This window comes from Mobula hypostoma, chromosome 4 (assembly GCF_963921235.1).
Source record: "Mobula hypostoma chromosome 4, sMobHyp1.1, whole genome shotgun sequence".
Taxonomy (NCBI): domain Eukaryota; kingdom Metazoa; phylum Chordata; class Chondrichthyes; order Myliobatiformes; family Myliobatidae; genus Mobula; species Mobula hypostoma.
In genome coordinates, this window is record NC_086100.1 from 2,014,403 (window position 1) to 2,032,545 (window position 18,143).

The following is an 18,143-nucleotide window of genomic DNA, read 5'->3' on the forward strand; positions in this document are numbered from 1 at the left end:
GACTTTTGATTTTAAGAAGGCTGCTTAACAACTATGAGCCCATAATATTACAGGAAAGATTCTAGCATGGATAAAGCAGTTGTTGAATGTCAGAAGCAAAGAGTGTGAATTAAAGGGAGCCTTTTCTGACCGGCTGCTGGTGACTGGTGCTGTTCCACAGGGCTCTATTATTACCCCTCAACCATCAAATCCTGAACCAGAGGAGAGAACATCACTCAACGTTACACCCCAACACTGAACTGTTGCCACAACCTATGGACTCACTTTCAAAGACTCTTCATCTCATCTTCTTGATATTTATCATGTATTTATTTATTACTAATGGCTCTTTGTACTTACTGTTACAGCCTGCAAGAAAATGTATATAATGACATAATTATAGAACTCTACAGCAGAGAAACAGGCACTTCAGCCCATCTAGTTCATGTTGAACCATTAATCTGCCTACTCCCATCGACCTGCACCTGGACTATACCCCTGCTATCCATGTATCTATCCACATTTGTCTTAAATGTTGAAATCGAACCCACATCCACCACTTGTGCTGACTTCTTGTTCCACACTCTCAACTCCCTCCGAGTGAAGAAGTTCCCCCTCATGTTCCACTTAAACATTTCACTTTTCACCCTTAACCCATGACCTCCGGTTTTATTCCCACCCAATCTCAGTGGGAAAATCCTGCTTGTGTTTATCCTATCTATACCCCTCATAATTATGCATACCTCCATCAAATCTCCTCTCAATCTTCTACGTTCTAAAGAATAAGATCCTAACCCATTGTCTTTCCTTATAACTCAGGTCCTCCAGACCCGACAACATCCTTGTAAATTTTCTCTATACTCTTTCAACCTTGTTTAATCTTTTCTGTAGGTAGGTGAGCAAACCTGCACACAATTGTCCAAATTAGACCTGACCAACGCCTTATACAACTTCATCAAAACATCCCATCTCCAATACATTGCTTTATGAAGGCCAATATGCCAAAAGGTCTCTTTATGGCCCCATCTACCTGTGATGCCACTTTTAAAGAATTATGGCTCTGTACTCCCAGATCCCTCGATCTACAACACTCCTCAGTGCCCAACTGTTCATTCACTGTGTAAGATCTACTCTGGCTGGTCCTCCCAAATATGCACTTTGATAATAAATTTACTTTGAACTTTGAAATTTGTACTTTTAATGCCGGTAAATACAGCTAGCTCAGGTTGGCATGGACGAGTTAGGCAGATGGACTTGTTTCGGTTACATATATCTCTGTGACGTCTTGGAGGACTTTCACCCATCTTTTACTGACGCCTGTCTCTTTCTGATGCCCTGGTATTTGTTTCCTCAGGACTGTGGCACCCTGCTCTCCGACGGTGACACACAAGGATGTTACCCCCTGGATGGACACATCTACTGCAAATCCTGCAACGCCAGGCGCATCCAGCTTCTGTCTGCCAAGGCCACCACTGACCTGTGAGCCCACTGACCAGCAGGACCCCTGCATCCTGCTGGGGCCGACAATCCTACCAAAGATATTCCAGCAGCGCATTCTTTACGCTTTCACCTTCTGATGACCTTCGCTTGCGCTGTCTGCCAGTTCGAGGTCTCTCACTGGCCAGAGCTGTCATTGTATAGGACAGGCACGGTTAAACAGCTAAACAGGTGGGGAGCACCAGTCAAGCAGGTGAACAATCCTGCCATGTCTCGTTGTGGGGCCTTCATCCACGTGCACCAGCCCTCTCTGTAGATTGCCATGACATTCAGTCTCTCACGTTCCGTCTGTCTCTCTAAACTATCTCTGTCTCTCTCTCTCTCCCTCTCCCTGCCACTCCCCCCACCCCTCCTCCCCCCCCCTCGGTCCTCCCTCCACCCGCTCTTCCGTGCTCACTAGGTTGAGCTGTTGACTGAACAGCAGAGTCGGATAAAAATGGGACCAGGCGTTCTCGCTTTGTGTTTGTACAGGAAGGAATAATATTTACCTCTGGCTCTCTATAAATGACTAAAGTAACCTTTTTTTAGCTCTGGGAATCTGCTTTGCAATAAGACTAAATAGCCGGACATTGTAAATAAGCAAATGCAGAGGCACCACTGAGAGCCCAGACTTGTTAAGAACATTCTGGAAGGAGAATTTCTGCAGATTGTCATGAGGAAAGTTGGGCGTACCAGCTGCAGAGACGATGCAGGGAACTTGGTTGAGGTCAAGATCTCATTGTCCGGAAATGTTGAAGTTAATGTATGGGGATGTTTAACAGCTCTGGGCCTGTACTCGTTGGAGTTTCAAAGAATTGTGGGGCGGGGGGGAGATCTCATTGAAACCTATTGAATTTTGAAAGGCCTAGAAAGACCTTAAAACATAGGAGCAGAATTAGGCCAATCGATCCCTCGAGTCTGCTCTGCCATTTCATCATAGCTGATTTCGAAGATAGAAGAGTACAGCACAGGGATCAGCATTTGGCCCAGGGTATTGTGCTGAGCCGGCTAAACAGCAGATCAAAGCCACCCAAACACTACACCATGTCCATATCCCTCCATCCTTCTTATATCCATCTGCTTATCCGAACGTCTCCTCTCATTGGACTAATACTAACTTACGAAACTTTCCTGGATATACTTAACAAATTCTGCCCCATCTAAGTGCCTTACACTAAGAAGGTCCCTGTTTATATTGGAGAAGTTGAAATCCCCCTTGACAACAACTCTATTTATTATCCCTCTCAACCCCATTCTCCTGCCTTCTCCCCATAACCTTTGACTCCCCGATTAATCAAGAACCTGGCAACCCCCACTTTAAATGTACCCAATGACTTAGCCTCCACAGCCCCCTGTGGCAATGAATTCCACACATCCACCAGCCTCTGGCTAAAGAAATTCCTCCTCACCTCTGTTCTAAATGGACGCCCCTCTATTTTGAAGCTGTGCCGTCTGGTCCTAGATTCCCCCATTATAGGAAATATCCTCTCAATGTCCTCTAAGGCTTTCAAAGTTTGATAGCTTTTAATGAAATCCCCCTTTCGTCTAAACTCCAGGGAGTATAGGCCCAGAGTTATCAAATGCTTCTCTCACGTTAACCCTAGATCTTTCTCATGAATGCAGATTTGGGGCACAGGAACAATTTCGGTATTGTTCCATGGTACTGCGAGCTCAAGGTGTGAATGACCCCCCTCCCCTTTCCCTCCTGGGTGAGATCATTGAAATTCTGTGCTCTCCCCTTCTTCCCACATGTGATGTGATAGTTTGGGCTGACAGAATTCAACCAAGATCAGATCTAAACTGCCATCTCTGCACTGCAACACACACAAAATGCTGGAGGAGCTCAGCAGGTCAGGCAGAATCTGTGGAAATGAATAAACTGTCAACGATTATTGGCACAGGTGTTGCCTGGCCTGCTGAGTTCCTCCAGAATTTTGTGTGTGTTGCTCTGGATTTCCAGCATCTGCAGAATCTCTTGTCTTTTGGCCCATGATGTTATGCTGAACTTTTAGCCTACTCCGGGATAACCCAAACCTTTCCTTCCCACGTAACCTTCCATTTTCCTATCATCCATGAGCCTATCTGAGAGTCTCTTGTACCTGCCTCTCCACCACCCCTGGCATCGCGTTCCACTCACCAACCACTCTCTGTGTAAAAACCTTACCTCTGACATCCCCCCTGAACTTTCCTGCAATCATCTTAAAATCAGACCCCCTTGTATTAGCCATGTTCACCCTGGGTAAAAGTCTACGGCTGCCCACTCAATCCATGCCTCTTATCATTCGGTACACCTCTATCAAGTCACCTGTTATCCTCCTTCCCTCCAGAGAGAGAAACCCTCGCTCACATTTACAATGGTATTGAGTAAAACTGGCCCTCAGTGAGGAGAAGGATTCTGACTGCTTCATACATTTCCTGAAGAGTGGAAGGAGATTCCTTACAAGAGTGCCGTCCTCAATTTGTCTGGTTGAGGCCTGCACACGTTGCTATGGAGTTCCTCCTGGTCGGAGTTAGCCTGAGGCCTACCACTCTACACAGCCTCCTGTGTCGGCCAGTGCCCATGTTAGTGTGTCAGATCTGTGCAACAACACCCCTCCGTAAGTAACGTTCAAGTACTCACCATCCGGAACCTCAGCTCCTGCTCCGTGACATCACATCAGGTTTAATATCACTGACGTATGCCGTGAAATTTGCAGCAGTATAATCAAAACTAAAAGTACAATAGGAAATATATTGAAATCAAATAAGTGAAAAATGAGAGCAAAAAAAGAAAAAAATAATGAGGTAGAGTTCGTTGTCCATTCAGAAATCTGATGTCAGAGGGGAAGAGGCTGTTCCTGAATCATTGTGTGTCTTCAGGAACCTGTACCACCTCTATCCTGATAGCAATGAGAAGAGGACATGTCCTGGGTGATGGGGCTCCTTAATGATGGATGCCGCCTTTTTGAGGCATTTCTTTTGAAGATGTCCTGGATGCTGGGGAGGCCGGTGCCCATGATGGAGATGATTGAGTTTACAGCTTTTTCCAATCCTCTCTACAGTACACCTGTAGAAATTTGCGAGAGTCCTTATGACACCCAAGTCTCCCCAAACTCCTAATGAAATATAGATGTTATTGTGCCGCCTTTGTAATTGCATCAATATGTTGGGCTGAGGACAGATTTTCAGAGATGTTGACACTTGCAAGTGCTCACCCTTTGCACTCTGATGCCTCGATGAGGACTGGTGCATATTCTCTCAACTTGCCCTTGCTGAAGTCCACAGTCAGTGTTGTGGCAATGTCAGAGGATGGCCGAGCTCCTCCAAGAGTGACGTATGCAGTCCTGCCCCAGCACACAACGCTCCTGATACATACACAGTGGGGAGGAGGAGGTTACAAAGTTCAGCAGGGAGTGCAGATTGGACAGTTACTTGACAGATCACCCACAGAGAGCCCCTCAGGGACCTGAACTTTACGCAAAAACAAATTCTTCTTCATCTTTCATGATTGGATTATGCAAACTGAATTAGTATTGTATTTGGAACTGGGATAATGCCAGCGTCACAAAGTAATAATGTTTATTGATTGTGTGTGTCTTACATCAGAGCCTACATCAACGTGACCTCAGTCCATTCAAACCAAGTAAAAATACTTCCCAATTCAATTTAAATCTGATAATAACACTAGCTAACTCTGGCACACTTTACAACTCTCTGTGGGTGACTGTCCAATTCATGGTTCTTCATCAGACATTTGCAAATCTTTAAAAGGACTACAAGTCTAGCCACCACATTCCCAAATCCAGGACATTCCCAAGCCATGCAGTATATATATAGTATAAAATCATAAAACATAGGAGCAGAATTAGACCATTTGGCCCATCGAGTCTGTTCTGTCATTCCATCGTTGCTGATTTATTATCCCTCTCAATCCCATTCTCCCGCCTTCACCCCGTAACCTTTGTCACCCTGACTAATCAAGAACCCATCAAACTGCTCTTTAAATATACCCAATGACTTAGCCTCCACAGCTGTCTGTGGCAAAGAATTCCACAGATTCACCACCCCCTGGCTAAAGAAATTCCTCCTTATTCTTTATTCTGAGGCTGTGCCTTCTGGTCCGAGACTCCCCCACTATAGGAAACGTCCTCTCCACGTCCACTCTATCTGTGTCCTCTGGTCCCAGACTCCCCCACTATAGGAAACATCCTCTCCACACCCACTCTACCTGTGTCCTCTGGTCCTAGGCTCCCCCACCATAGGAAACATCCTCTCCACACCCACTCTACCTGTGTCCTCTGGTCCTAGGCTCCCCCACCATAGGAAACATCCTCTCCACATCCACTCTATCTGTGTCCTCTGGTCTAGACTCCCCCACTATAGGAAACATCCTCTCCACATCCACTCTATCTGTGTCCTCTGGTCCCAGACTCACCCACTATAGGAAACATCCTCTCCACACCCACTCTACCTGTGTCCTCTGGTCCTAGGCTCCCCCACCATAGGAAACATCCTCTCCACATCCACTCTATCTGTGTCCTCTGGTCTAGACTCCCCCACTATAGGAAACATCCTCTCCATCTCCACACGGCCTATCAATATTTGATAGGTTTCAGCGAGACACCGCCCTCCCTTTCATTCTCATGAACCGTCTCTGGACCGTCTCCAACACCATTGTATCTTTGCTTAGATCATCAGCAGCAGCTTTACTGTATGCGCCATGTCATATGACACAGGCGATCGTGGTTTCATGACCGTGATTGTTCTTGGAAAATGTTTCTTCACATGTGGTTTGACACTGCCTTCTACTGGCCAGTGTCTTTACAAGATGGATGACTCCAGTTATTATCAATACACTTCAGAGATCATCTGCCTGGTGTCAGTGGTCACACACCAGGGCTGGAGATATGCACCACCTCTTCATATATATCCACTGGGGGGCGGGGGGGGGGTTACAACTTGCCCAAGGGTGACCTGTAGGCTAACGGAGGGATGGAGTGCCTTACACCTCCATTGGTGGAAACACATCTCCATCCTGCCACCCTTTTCTTAGGTAATGTGCCCAAAACTGCTCACGATACCCCAAAATCTGCAGATGTTGGAAATCCAAGATACACACATACACACAAAATGCTGGAGGATCTCAGCAGGTCAGGCAGCATCCATGCAAAGGAATAAACAGTCAATGTTTCAGGCCCAGGCCATTCGTCACAATACTCCAAGTGTCATTTGACCAACGGCTTATAAAGGCTCAGCATTATATCCCAGCTTTTGTGCTCTATTCCTCCGGGAAAGAATGCAAACATCGCATTTGCTTTCCTTACCACCGACCCAACCTGCCAGTTAACCTTCAGGGAATCCTACACTAGGACTCCCAAGTCCCTTTGCACCTCATATTTTTGAATTTTCAATCTACTTTGATGCCAGTTTTGTAAACCATTCCTGTTCCTCATATTTTGGGATGCCAACACTTACCGGGACATTTTCTGATTATTCCAAATATTCTATTTTCCTGATTCTTCAACATACTCCACAGGCTGGAGGCACCATTGTTAGTATTGTGCTTTAGAGGCGCTGACATAACACTCTGAAAGTATCTCCCTGAGTGTCAGACCAGAAAGGAGCAGAATCCCGGTTCCCTTCAGACTCACAAAAACCTTACGACACAGAAACAGGGGCTCCGACTCACCTGTCTGCGACGACCATGCAGAAACAGGGGCTTTGACTCACTGGTCCGTAATGACCATGAAGAAACAGGGGCTTCAACTCACCTGTCTGTAATGCTGATGGAGAAACAGGGGCTTCGACTCACCTGTCTGTAATGATGATGGAGAAACAGGGGCTTCGACTCACCTGACTGTGATGATGATGGAGAAACAGGGGCTTCGACTCACCTGTCCGTAATGACCATGAACAAACAGGGGCTTTGACTCACCTGTCTGTAATGACCATGCAGAAACAGGGCCCCTGGCTGTTACTCATGTGACTGTACAACTCAGACGTGGTGCCCCAGCCTGTGAAAACAAGCCTACCAAACGCTTTCTTATCACCCTATGTACTCGTGTGTCAATTTTCAGACTACTATGGACATACATCCATCGATTATTGGACATTAAAGCACAGTCCAGCCACTTGGGCCCATGATGTTGTGCTGACCTTTTAACCTACTCCAAGATCAATCTCACCTTCCCCTCCTACATAATACAACATTTTTCTATCATCCATGTTCCAATCTATGAGTCTCTTAAATATTTCTAATGTATCTGCCTCCACCACCAATCCTGGAAGTGCATTCCATACGCTCACCACTTTTCATAAAACAAACTTACCTCTGACACCCCCCTATAATATCCTCCATTCACCTTAAAATTAAACCCCCTTTACCATCTGGAGGAGAAGTCTCCGGCTGTCCTGCAGAAAGCGTGGGTTTTTCTGGATGCTGCAGTTTCCAGTCACAGTCCAGTGACATACGGTTAGTCAGTTAATTGATCATTGTAAATTTCCCGTGATTAGTTCGGGTTAAATCGGGGAATTGCTGGGGGCACGGCTTGAAGAGATGAAAAGGCCTGTTCCATGCTGTATTCCAAAAAATAACTAACAGCGGGGTACGAGCTGTAAAGGGTAAGGAACTGCTCAGACACCAGCAGAACAGACATTGGCTGCAGATTTGTAAGTTGTGATTTATTGCTGGGTCCTAGCTCCCACTGGTGGACCATCTTTCATCCTCTGCCTCATGAATCTCTCCTACTTTCTTTTCTACTATATTCAGACCTCTGTAATTACTCTGGGAGTTGGTGCATGTGAGAGAGGCTGGGTTATTGGTATCTATGTAATAAAATGACAGTTGTTTGCTGCGACAATCATTATATAAACGGGTGTGTCTGCGGGAGGCTGTTCCCTTGGCTGTGTTTCCACTCACCTTGTCTGAACTCAGCATGCTGTGGTCGCCATGGCTTCATTCTGCCACCTGCTGGACTGCAGCATCACTGTGCTCTGGAACTCACTAGCCAGTGACTACAGACTGTGCAAAATCACTGCACACACTGTGAGTTCAGTGCCCGCTGACTGTACACAGTGAAATCAGTGCCCACTGACTACACACAGTGAGTTCAGTGCCCAATGACTGTACACACAGTGAGTTCAGTGCCCAATGACTGTACACACAGTGAATTCAGTTCCCACTGACTGTACACACAGTGAATTTAGTGCCCAGTGATGGCACGCATAGTGAAATCACTTCCCAGTGACTCCACACACTATGAAATCACTGTCCAGTGGCTGCACAGTGTCAAATCAGCACTCGTTTACTGCACACAATTAAATCACTACCCAGTGACTGCACACTGTCAAATCAGTGCCCAGTGACTACACAATTAATGAAATCACTGCCCAGTGACTGCACACACTGTGAAATCACTCCCCAATGACTGCACACTGTCAAATCAGTGCCCAGTGACTACACAATTAATGAAATCACTGTCCGGTAACTGCACATCATGAAATCAGTGCCAGTGATTGCACAATAAGCAGATTCAGTGCCTTGTCACTGTGCTGTGAATTCAGTGCTCAGTGACTGCATATCTGTCAAATCAGTACACAGTAACTACAGTCAATGAATTCAGTGCCTAGGTGATAAATCAATCAGTTTACAAGTTTTGTTTCAGGAATGTGACAGACACTGAGTTCTGTTACCGGGCCCTCAGTAACGCCAGACCTGACCATAGTGACTTTAGCCTGAACCTGTTGTGTCGACTTCAGATACGGCGACTAAATAAACATTATTGCTTTAACTAAATATTAATGCCTAAAACACTTTATAAGCACAATTATTACATTTATGTATCTCTAATCAGCTGTGATTATGTGAAACTGATCTGTAAGAGGTGGAGGGGTGGTGTAGAGGTGAAGCAGTCTTTGCACAGTTCCAGCTTCAGACCGTGGCTGTCTGCAGTTGTCCGCTTGTAACATCTTTAATTCCACATTAAATATTTCTGAACAACTAGCACCTTGCACCAAATCGCACAGTTAGCTGGAGCTAAATTTGTTTTATTATATGCTTCAAGTTTTATTCACCTTGAGGCAGAAGGTAGCCAGGAGAGTGACCTGCATCAACGCACAGACTGACGCGGCGAACTTGGGAGTCAAGCTGCGTCTGTGGAGAGAAAGACACTGACTGTTTCAGATACCATATTGTGACCCAAAGCTTCAACAGTGTCACAAACAAACCGTCAGAATCCGAACCAGGTTTCATATCATTTGTTGTTATGTGACAGCGGTACATTGTAATGTATAATAATAAAACTCTAAATTACAATAAGAAGAAAATTAATTAAATTAAATAAGTAGTGAGGTGGTGTTGATGGGTTCACTGTCATTCACAAATCTGATGGTGAAGGGAAGAAGCTGTTCCTGAAACACTGAGTGTGAGTCCTCAGAATCCTGTACCTCCTCCCTGACGGTAGCAATGAGAAGAGGGCATGCCCTGGGTGATGGGCTCCTTGACGATGGATGCCTCCTTTTTGAGGTGTTTCTTTTGAAGATGTTCTCGTTACTTGACCCAGTGAGTTCTTCCTGCAGAGTGTGCGTTGCTATGTTTGAGTTTCCCATGGTTCAGGGTTTTAATCCGAGGTACGAGTGAAGCTCCGAGAGCTGGTCTTCAGTTCAATGCTACACAACAGCTTGTGAGTAAGATTTCAGATTGTTCAGTGTTGTTTCCTGACAGTGACTCTGAGCTCAAGCCAGGGTCAGGAGAGGGGCCAGACATCACAGAGAAGCAACAGAGTGCAGTTAAAGTCTGATTCAGATGAGTTGGTTGATATTTTTACAGAAAATGAAACACTTTATATAAAGCACTTAAAGTAATGTCTTTTGCTTTGCCATTCACTAGTGACTGTATTAATTCATCGTAAAACAACATGCTTATTTGCAACGCTTTTCTACTTTTGATTCTGAGGGGCTAAGAATTCCAGTCCATTTCCTGGCCCCTGATGTTCTGCTGAGATTTCTATTCACAATAAAAGTTTACCTACAATCACAAACATTTCTGAGGTGTGCATTATTCCAAAAGTTACACAAAAGTGCACCGGGTATTGGTTTCTTTGGTCGACACCTCGTCCAGGACGCGAGCATTAGAGAGCATGCAAAGGAGGTTCACGAGAGTGATTCCAGGAATAAAAGGGTTAATGTATAACAACAGGAATTCTGCAGATGCTGGAAATTCAAGCAACACACATCAAAGTTGCTGGTGAACGCAGCAGGCCAGGCAGCATCTGTAGGAAGAGGTGCAGTCGACGTTTCAGGCCGAGACCCTTCGTCAGGACTAACTGAAGGAAGAATGAGTAAGGGATTTGAAAGTTGGAGGGGGAGGGGGAGATCCAAAATGATAGGAGAAGACAGGAGGGGGAGGGATGGAGCCAAGAGCTGGACAGGTGATAGGCAAAAGGGATACGAGAGGACATGGGACAGGAGGTCCGGGAAGAAAGACAAGGAGGGAGGGGGACCCAGAGGATGGGCAAGAGGTATATTCAGAGAGAGAAAAAGAGTGAGAGAAAGAATGTGTGCATAAAAATGAGTAACAGATGGGGTACGAGGGGGAGGTGGGGCCTTAGCGGAAGTTGGAGAAGTCGATGTTCATGCCATCAGGTTGGAGGCTACCCAGACGGAATATAAGGTGTTGTTCCTCCAACCTGAGTGTGGCTTCATCTTTACAGTAGAGGAGGCCGTGGATGGACATGTCAGAATGGGAATGGGGTGTGGAATTAAAATGTGTGTGGCCACTGGGAGATCCTGCTTTCTCTGGCGGACAGAGCGTTTCCTGCACGCATGCAGAACTTGTTGACTTTATTAACTTTGCCTCCAACTTTCACCCTGCCCTCAAGTTTACCTGGTCCATTTCCGACACCTCCCTCCCCTTTCTAGATCTTTCTGTCTCTGTCTCTGGAGACAGCTTATCCACTGATGTCTACTATAAGCCTACTGACTCTCACAGCTATCTGGACTATTCCTCTACTCACCCTGTCTCTTGCAAAAACGCCATCCCCTTCTCGCAATTCCTCTGTCTCCGCCACATCTGCTCTCAGGATGAGGCTTTTCATTCTAGGACGAGGGAGATGTCTTCCTTTTTTTAAAGAAAGGGGCTTCCCTTCCTCCACTATCAACTCTGCTCTTAAACGCATCTCCCCCATTTCACGTACATCTGCTCTCACTCCATCCTTCCGCCACCCCACTAGGAATAGGGTTCCCCTGGTCCTCACCTACCACCCCACCAGCCTCTGGGTCCAACATATTATTGTCCGTAACTTCCGCCACCTCCAACGGGATCCCACCACTAAGCACATCTTTCCCTCCCCCGCTCTCTCTGCGTTCCGCAGGGATCGCTCCCTACACAACTCCCTTGTCCCTTCGTCCCCCCCATCCCTCCCCACTGATCTCCCTCCTGGCACTTATCCGTGTAAGCGGAACAAGTGTTACACATGCCCTTACACTTCCTCCCTTACCACCATTCAGGGCCCCAAACAGTCCTTCCAGGTGAGGCAACACTTCACCTGTGAGTCGACTGGGGTGATATACTGCGTCCAGTGCGCCCGATGTGGCCTTTTATATATTGGCAAGACCGGATGCAGACTGGAAGACCACTTTGCTGAACATCTATGCTCTGTCCGCCAGAGAAAGCAGGATCTCCCAGTGCCCACACATTTTAATTCCACATCCCATTCCCATTCTGACATTTCCATCCACGGCCTCCTCTACTGTAAAGATGAAGCCACACTCAGGTTGGAGGAACAACACCTTATATTCCATCTGGGTAGCCTCCAACCTGATGGCATGAACATCGACTTCTCTAACTTCCGCTAAGGCCCCACCTCCCCCTCGTACCCCATCTGTTACTCATTTTTATGCACACATACTTTCTCTCACTCTTTTTCTCCCTCTGTCCCTCTGAATATACCTCTTGCCCATCCTCTGGGTCCCCCACCCCCCTCCTTGTCTTTCTTCCCGGACCTCCTGTCCCATGATCCTCTCGTATCCCCTTTTGCCTATCACCTGTCCAGCTCTTGGCTCCATCCCTCCCCCTCCTGTCTTCTCCTATCATTTTGGATCTCCCGCTCCCCCTCCAACTTTCAAATCCCTTACTCACTCTTCCTTCAGTTAGTCCTGACGAAGGGTCTCGGCCTGAAACATCGACTGCACCTCTTCCTACAGATGCTGCCTGGCCTGCTGTGTTCACCAGCAACTTTGATGTGTGTTGCGTGGGTTAATGTATAAGGCGTGTTTGATGGTTCTGGGCATCTCAATGAAACCTATTGAATATTGAAAGAATAGCCCACACCAAATACTGGAGGAGCTGAGCATGTCAGTCAGCATCAATGGAAATGAATAAACAGTAGACATTTCAGGCTGAGACCCTTCATCAGGGCTGGAAAGCAAGGGGAAAGATGCAGACGGGGGCAGGTGGAGAGGAACGAGGACAGGCGAGAAGGTGACAGGTGAAACCATGTGGGTGGGGTGGGAGATGAAGTAAGAAGCTGGGAGGTGATGGGTAGAAAAGGTAAAAGGTTGGGGAATAAAGAATCTGATAGGAGAGGAGAGTGGACCACGGGAGAAAAGGAGGGATGAGGGCACCAGGAGGAGGTGATAGGCGGGTGAGCAGAGGTGAAAGGCCAGAATGGGGAATAGAAAAAGAGGGAAAGGGGATAGGAAAAAAATTAGCAAAGGGAGAAATCGATGTTGATGCCATCAAGTTGGAGGCTACCTAGACAGAATTGAAGAGTTGCTCCTCCAACCTGACAGTGACCTTATCTTAGCAGAAGAGGAGGCTATGGATCAACATCTCAGAACAGGAATGAGGATAGGAATTGAAATGGTTCGCCACTGGGAGTATTGAAAGGCCTAGATAGAGTGCATATAGGAAGAATGTTTTCTATAGTGGAGGAGTCTAGGACCAGAGGGTTCAGCCTCAGAATAGAGGAACAACCATTTAGAACAAATGAGGAGGGATTTCTTTAGACAAACAGTGGTGAATCTGTGGAATTCAATGCCACAGTCGGCTGTGGAGGCCGAGTCATTTGGTATATTTAAAGCAGAGATTGATAGGTTCGTGATTAGTTGGGGTGTCAAAGATTACAGGGAGAAGGCAGGAGGATGGGATTGAAAGGAATAAAAAAAATCAGCCATGATGGAATGGTGGAGCAGACTCAATGGGCCGAATGGCCTAATTCTGCTCCTGTCTTATGGCACAAGACTTGTTGCTTCAAGATGATTTTATTAAGCGTTAATAGAACAAAGAGAAGTGAAAGGGACAGTGATGGAGGTATAAGCAGCAGAAAAAGATGATGGTGCCTCACGGTCAGCTCTTTTTGGACCCATAGATAAAAAAACGATCATTCACGTTCACAGCCCATCAGATAGCCCCTGTTCAAATAAAGGTGTTTCCAAAATCACACCAACGTAAGCACAAGGGCAGACACTGAAGAATCTAGCAAGCATGCTAACAGTTATATGCTGTACATTAGTAGTTATAACAAATATAAACTATAGAAAATAACAGTCTAATCCAACAAATGTAAGAAGTGAAGGTTTAGATAATGAAAACAGGCAGCTTGTCATACTTTTAGAGAAAAGCACCCACACCTAGAAATTGTCAGGCGGGAAGGGAAGGTTTGTAGCTGGGTCCTTCTCGGAAGAGATGTCATTACTTCAGAGCAGATATTAGTAACCATAATGACTGAGTTACAGAGCACGTTTCATACAGGTGATGCAGTTCAAAGTGCTTTACACTGGGATAAAGTGCAACCAGGAAAATAAAATATAAAAAATAAACATGGCAAAAAAGGAAAAAAAGATTTCCTTTAAAAGTACCTCCCCCACAGTGTGACCCTCCCTCAGTACCTCCCCTCCCACAGAGTGACCCTCCCTCAGTACCACCCCTCCCACAGTGTGACCCACCCTCGGTATCACCCCTCCCACAGTGTGGCCCTCCCTCGTTACCACCCCTCCCACAGTGTGACCCTCCCTCAGCACCACCCCTCCCTCGGTGTGACCCTCCCTCAGTACCACCCCCTCCCACAGTGTGTCCCTCCCTCGGTACCACCCTTCCCACAATGTGACACTCTCTCAGTACCACCCCTCCCTCGGTGTGTCCCTCCCTCAGTACAACCCCTCCCACAGTGTGGCCCTCCCTCAGTACCACCCCTCCCACAGTGTGACCCTCCCTCGGTACCACCCCTCCCACAATAACGAACCTCCCACAGTACCACCCCTTCCCACAGTGTGACCCTCCCTCGGTACCACCCCTCCCACAATAACGAACCTCCCACAGTACCACCCCCTCCCACAGTGTGACCCTCACTCGGTACCACCCCTCCCACAATGTGACCCTCCCACAGCACCACCCCTCCCACAGTGTGACACTCCCACAGCACCAACCCTCCCACAGTGTGACCCTCCCTCGGTACCACCCCTCCCACAGTGTGACCCTCGCACGGCACCACCCCTCCCACAGTGTGACCCTCCCTCGGTACCACCCCCTCCCACAGTGTGTCCCTCCCTCGGTACCACCCCTCCCACAATAATGAACCTCCCTCAGTACCACCCCTCCCACAGTGTGACCCTCCCTCGGTACCACCCCTCCCACAGTGTGACCCTCCCTCGGTACCACCCCTCCCACAATAACGAACCTCCCAAAGCACCACCCCTCCCACAGTGTGACCCTCCCTCAGCACCAACCCTCCCACAGTGTGACCCTCTCTCGGTACCACCCCTCCCACAGTAACCCACACTCAGTACCACCCCTCCCACAGTGTGACCCTCCCTCAGCACCACCCCTCCCACAGTGTGACTCTCCCTCAGCACCACTCCTCCCACAATGTGACCCTGCCTCGGTACCACCCCTCCCACAGTGTGACCCTACCTCGGTACCACCCCCTCCCACAGTGTGACCCTCCCTCAGCACCACTCCTCCCACAGTGTGACCCTCCCTCGGTACCACCCCTCCCACAGTGTGACCCTCCCACGGCACCACCCCTCCCACAATGTGACCCTCCCTCAGTACCGCCCCTCCCACAGTGTGACCCTCCCTCAGTACCACCCCTCCCACAGTGTGGCCCTCCCTCGGTACCACCCCTCCCACAGTGTGACCCTCCCTCGGTACCACCCCTCCCACAATAACGAACCTCCCACAGTACCACCCCCTCCCACAATGTGACCCTCTCTCAGTACCACCCCTCCCTCGGTGTGTCCCTCCCTCAGTACAGTCCCTCCCACAGTGTGACCCTCACTCAGTACCAACCCTGCCACAGTGTGGCCCTCCCTCAGTACCACCCCTCCCACAATAACGAACCTCCCACAGTACCACCCCCTCCCACAGTGTGACCCTCACTCGGTACCACCTCTCCCACAGTGTGACCCTCCCACAGCACCAACCCTCCCACAGTGTGACCCTCCCTCGGTACCACCCCTCCCACAGTGTGACCCTCTGACGGCACCACCCTTCCCACAGTGTGACCCTCCCTCGGTACCACCCCCTCCCACAGTGTGTCCCTCCCTCGGTACCACCCCTCCCACAATAACGAACCTCCCAAAGCACCACCCCTCCCACAGTGTGACCCTCCCTCAGCACCAACCCTCCCACAGTGTGACCCTCTCTCGGTACCACCCCTCCCACAGTAACCCACACTCAGTACCACCCCTCCCACAGTGTGACTCTCCCTCAGCACCACTCCTCCCACAGTGTGACCCTCTCTCAGCACCACTCCTCCCACAGTGTGACTCTCCCTCAGCACCACTCCTCCCACAATGTGACCCTGCCTCGGTACCACCCCTCCCACAGTGTGACCCTCCCTCGGTACCACCCCCTCCCACAGTGTGACCCTCCCTCAGCACCACTCCTCCCACAGTGTGACCCTCCCTCGGTACCACCCCTCCCACAGTGTGACCCTCCCACGGCACCACCCCTCCCACAATGTGACCCTCCCTCAGTACCGCCCCTCCCACAGTGTTACCCTCCCTCAGTACCACCCCTCCCACAGTGTGGCCCTCCCTCGGTACCACCCCTCCCACAGTGTGACCCTCCCTCGGTACCACCCCCCCCACAATAACGAACCTCCCACAGTACCACCCCGTCCCACAATGTGACCCTCTCTCAGTACCACCCCTCCCTCGGTGTGTCCCTCCCTCAGTACAGTCCCTCCCACAGTGTGACCCTCACTCAGTACCAACCCTGCCACAGTGTGGCCCTCCCTCAGTACCACCCCTCCCACAATAACGAACCTCCCACAGTACCACCCCTTCCCACAGTGTGACCCTCCCTCGCTACCACCCCTCCCACAATAACGAACCTCCCACAGTACCACCCCCTCCCACAGTGTGACCCTCACTCGGTACCACCTCTCCCACAGTGTGACCCTCCCTCAGCACCACCCCTCCCTCAGTGTGACCCTCCCTCGGCACCGCCCCTCCCACAGTGTGACCCTCCCTCAGTACCACCCCTCCCACAGTGTGACCCTCCCACGGCACCACCCCTCCCACAGTGTGACCCTCCCTCAGTACCTCCCCTCCCACAGTGTGACCCTCCCTCCGTACCACCCCTCCCACAGTGTGACCCTCCCTCAGTACAACCCCTCCCTCAGTGTGACCCTCCCTCAGTAGCACCCCTCCCACAGTGAGACCCTCCCTCAGTACCACCCCTCCCACAGTGTGGCCCTCCCTCGGTACCACCCCTCCCACAGTGACCCTCCCTCGGTACCACCCCTCCCACAGTGTGACCCTCCCACAGTGTGACCCTTCCTCAGCACCACCCCTCCTACAGTGTGACCCTCCCTCAGCACCACCCCTCCTACAGTGTGACCCTCCCACGGCACCACCCCTCCCACAGTATGACCCTCCCTCAGTACCACCCCTCCCACAGTGTGACCCTCCCTCGGTATCACCCCTCCCACATTGTGACCCTCCCTCGGTACCACCCCTTCCTCGGTGTGACCCTCCCTCAGTACCACCCCCTCCCACAGTGTGTTCCTCCCTTGGTACCACCCCCTCCCACAGTGTGACCCTCTCTCAGTACCACCCCTCCCTCGTGTGACCCTCCCTCAGTACCACCCTTCCCACAGTGTGGCCCTCCCTCAGTACCACCCCTCCCACAGTGTGGCCCTCCCTCAGTACCACCCCTCCCACAGTGTGACCCTTCCTCAGTACCACCCCTCCCACAGTGTTGCCCTCCCTCAGTACCACACCTCCCACAGTGTGACGCTCCCTCAGTACCACCCCCTCCCACAGTGTGACCCTCCCTCGGTACCACCCCCCCCACAATAACGAACCTCCCATAGTACCACCCCCACCCACAGTGTGACCCTCACTCGGTACCAACCCTCCCACAGTGTGACCCTCCCACAGCACCACCCCTCCCACAGTGTGACGCACCCTCAGCACCACCCCTCCCACAGTGTGACCCTCCCTCGGTACCACCCCTCCCACAGTAACCCACACTCAGTACCACCCCTCCCACAGTGTGTCCCTCCCTCAGTACCACCCCTCCCTCAGTGTGACCCTCCCTCAGTACCACCCCTCCCACAGTGTGACCCTCCCTCGTCACCGCCACTCCCACAGTGTGACCCTCCCTCGTCACCGCCCCTCCCACAGTGTGACCCTCCCTCGGTACTACCCCTCCCACAGTAACCCACACTCAGTACCACCCCTCCCACAGTGTGACCCTCACT

The 18,143-nt window shown here is 49.8% G+C and overlaps 1 protein-coding gene across 4 annotated transcripts in view; it reads left to right on the forward strand.

Annotated features, from left to right (window-relative positions):
• LOC134345086 (lipoma-preferred partner homolog) overlaps positions 1 to 5,713 on the forward strand; it is a 453,573-nt gene extending 447,860 nt beyond the window's left edge. For all 4 annotated transcript variants that reach the window (XM_063045237.1, XM_063045236.1, XM_063045238.1 and 1 more), the window contains exon 10: positions 1,334 to 5,713. In XM_063045237.1, the coding sequence (XP_062901307.1) occupies positions 1,334 to 1,462 (129 nt within the window). In that variant the 3' untranslated portion in view covers positions 1,463 to 5,713. The remainder of the gene's footprint in view (positions 1 to 1,333) is intronic.
• Positions 5,714 to 18,143: the final 12,430 nt, after the last annotated feature.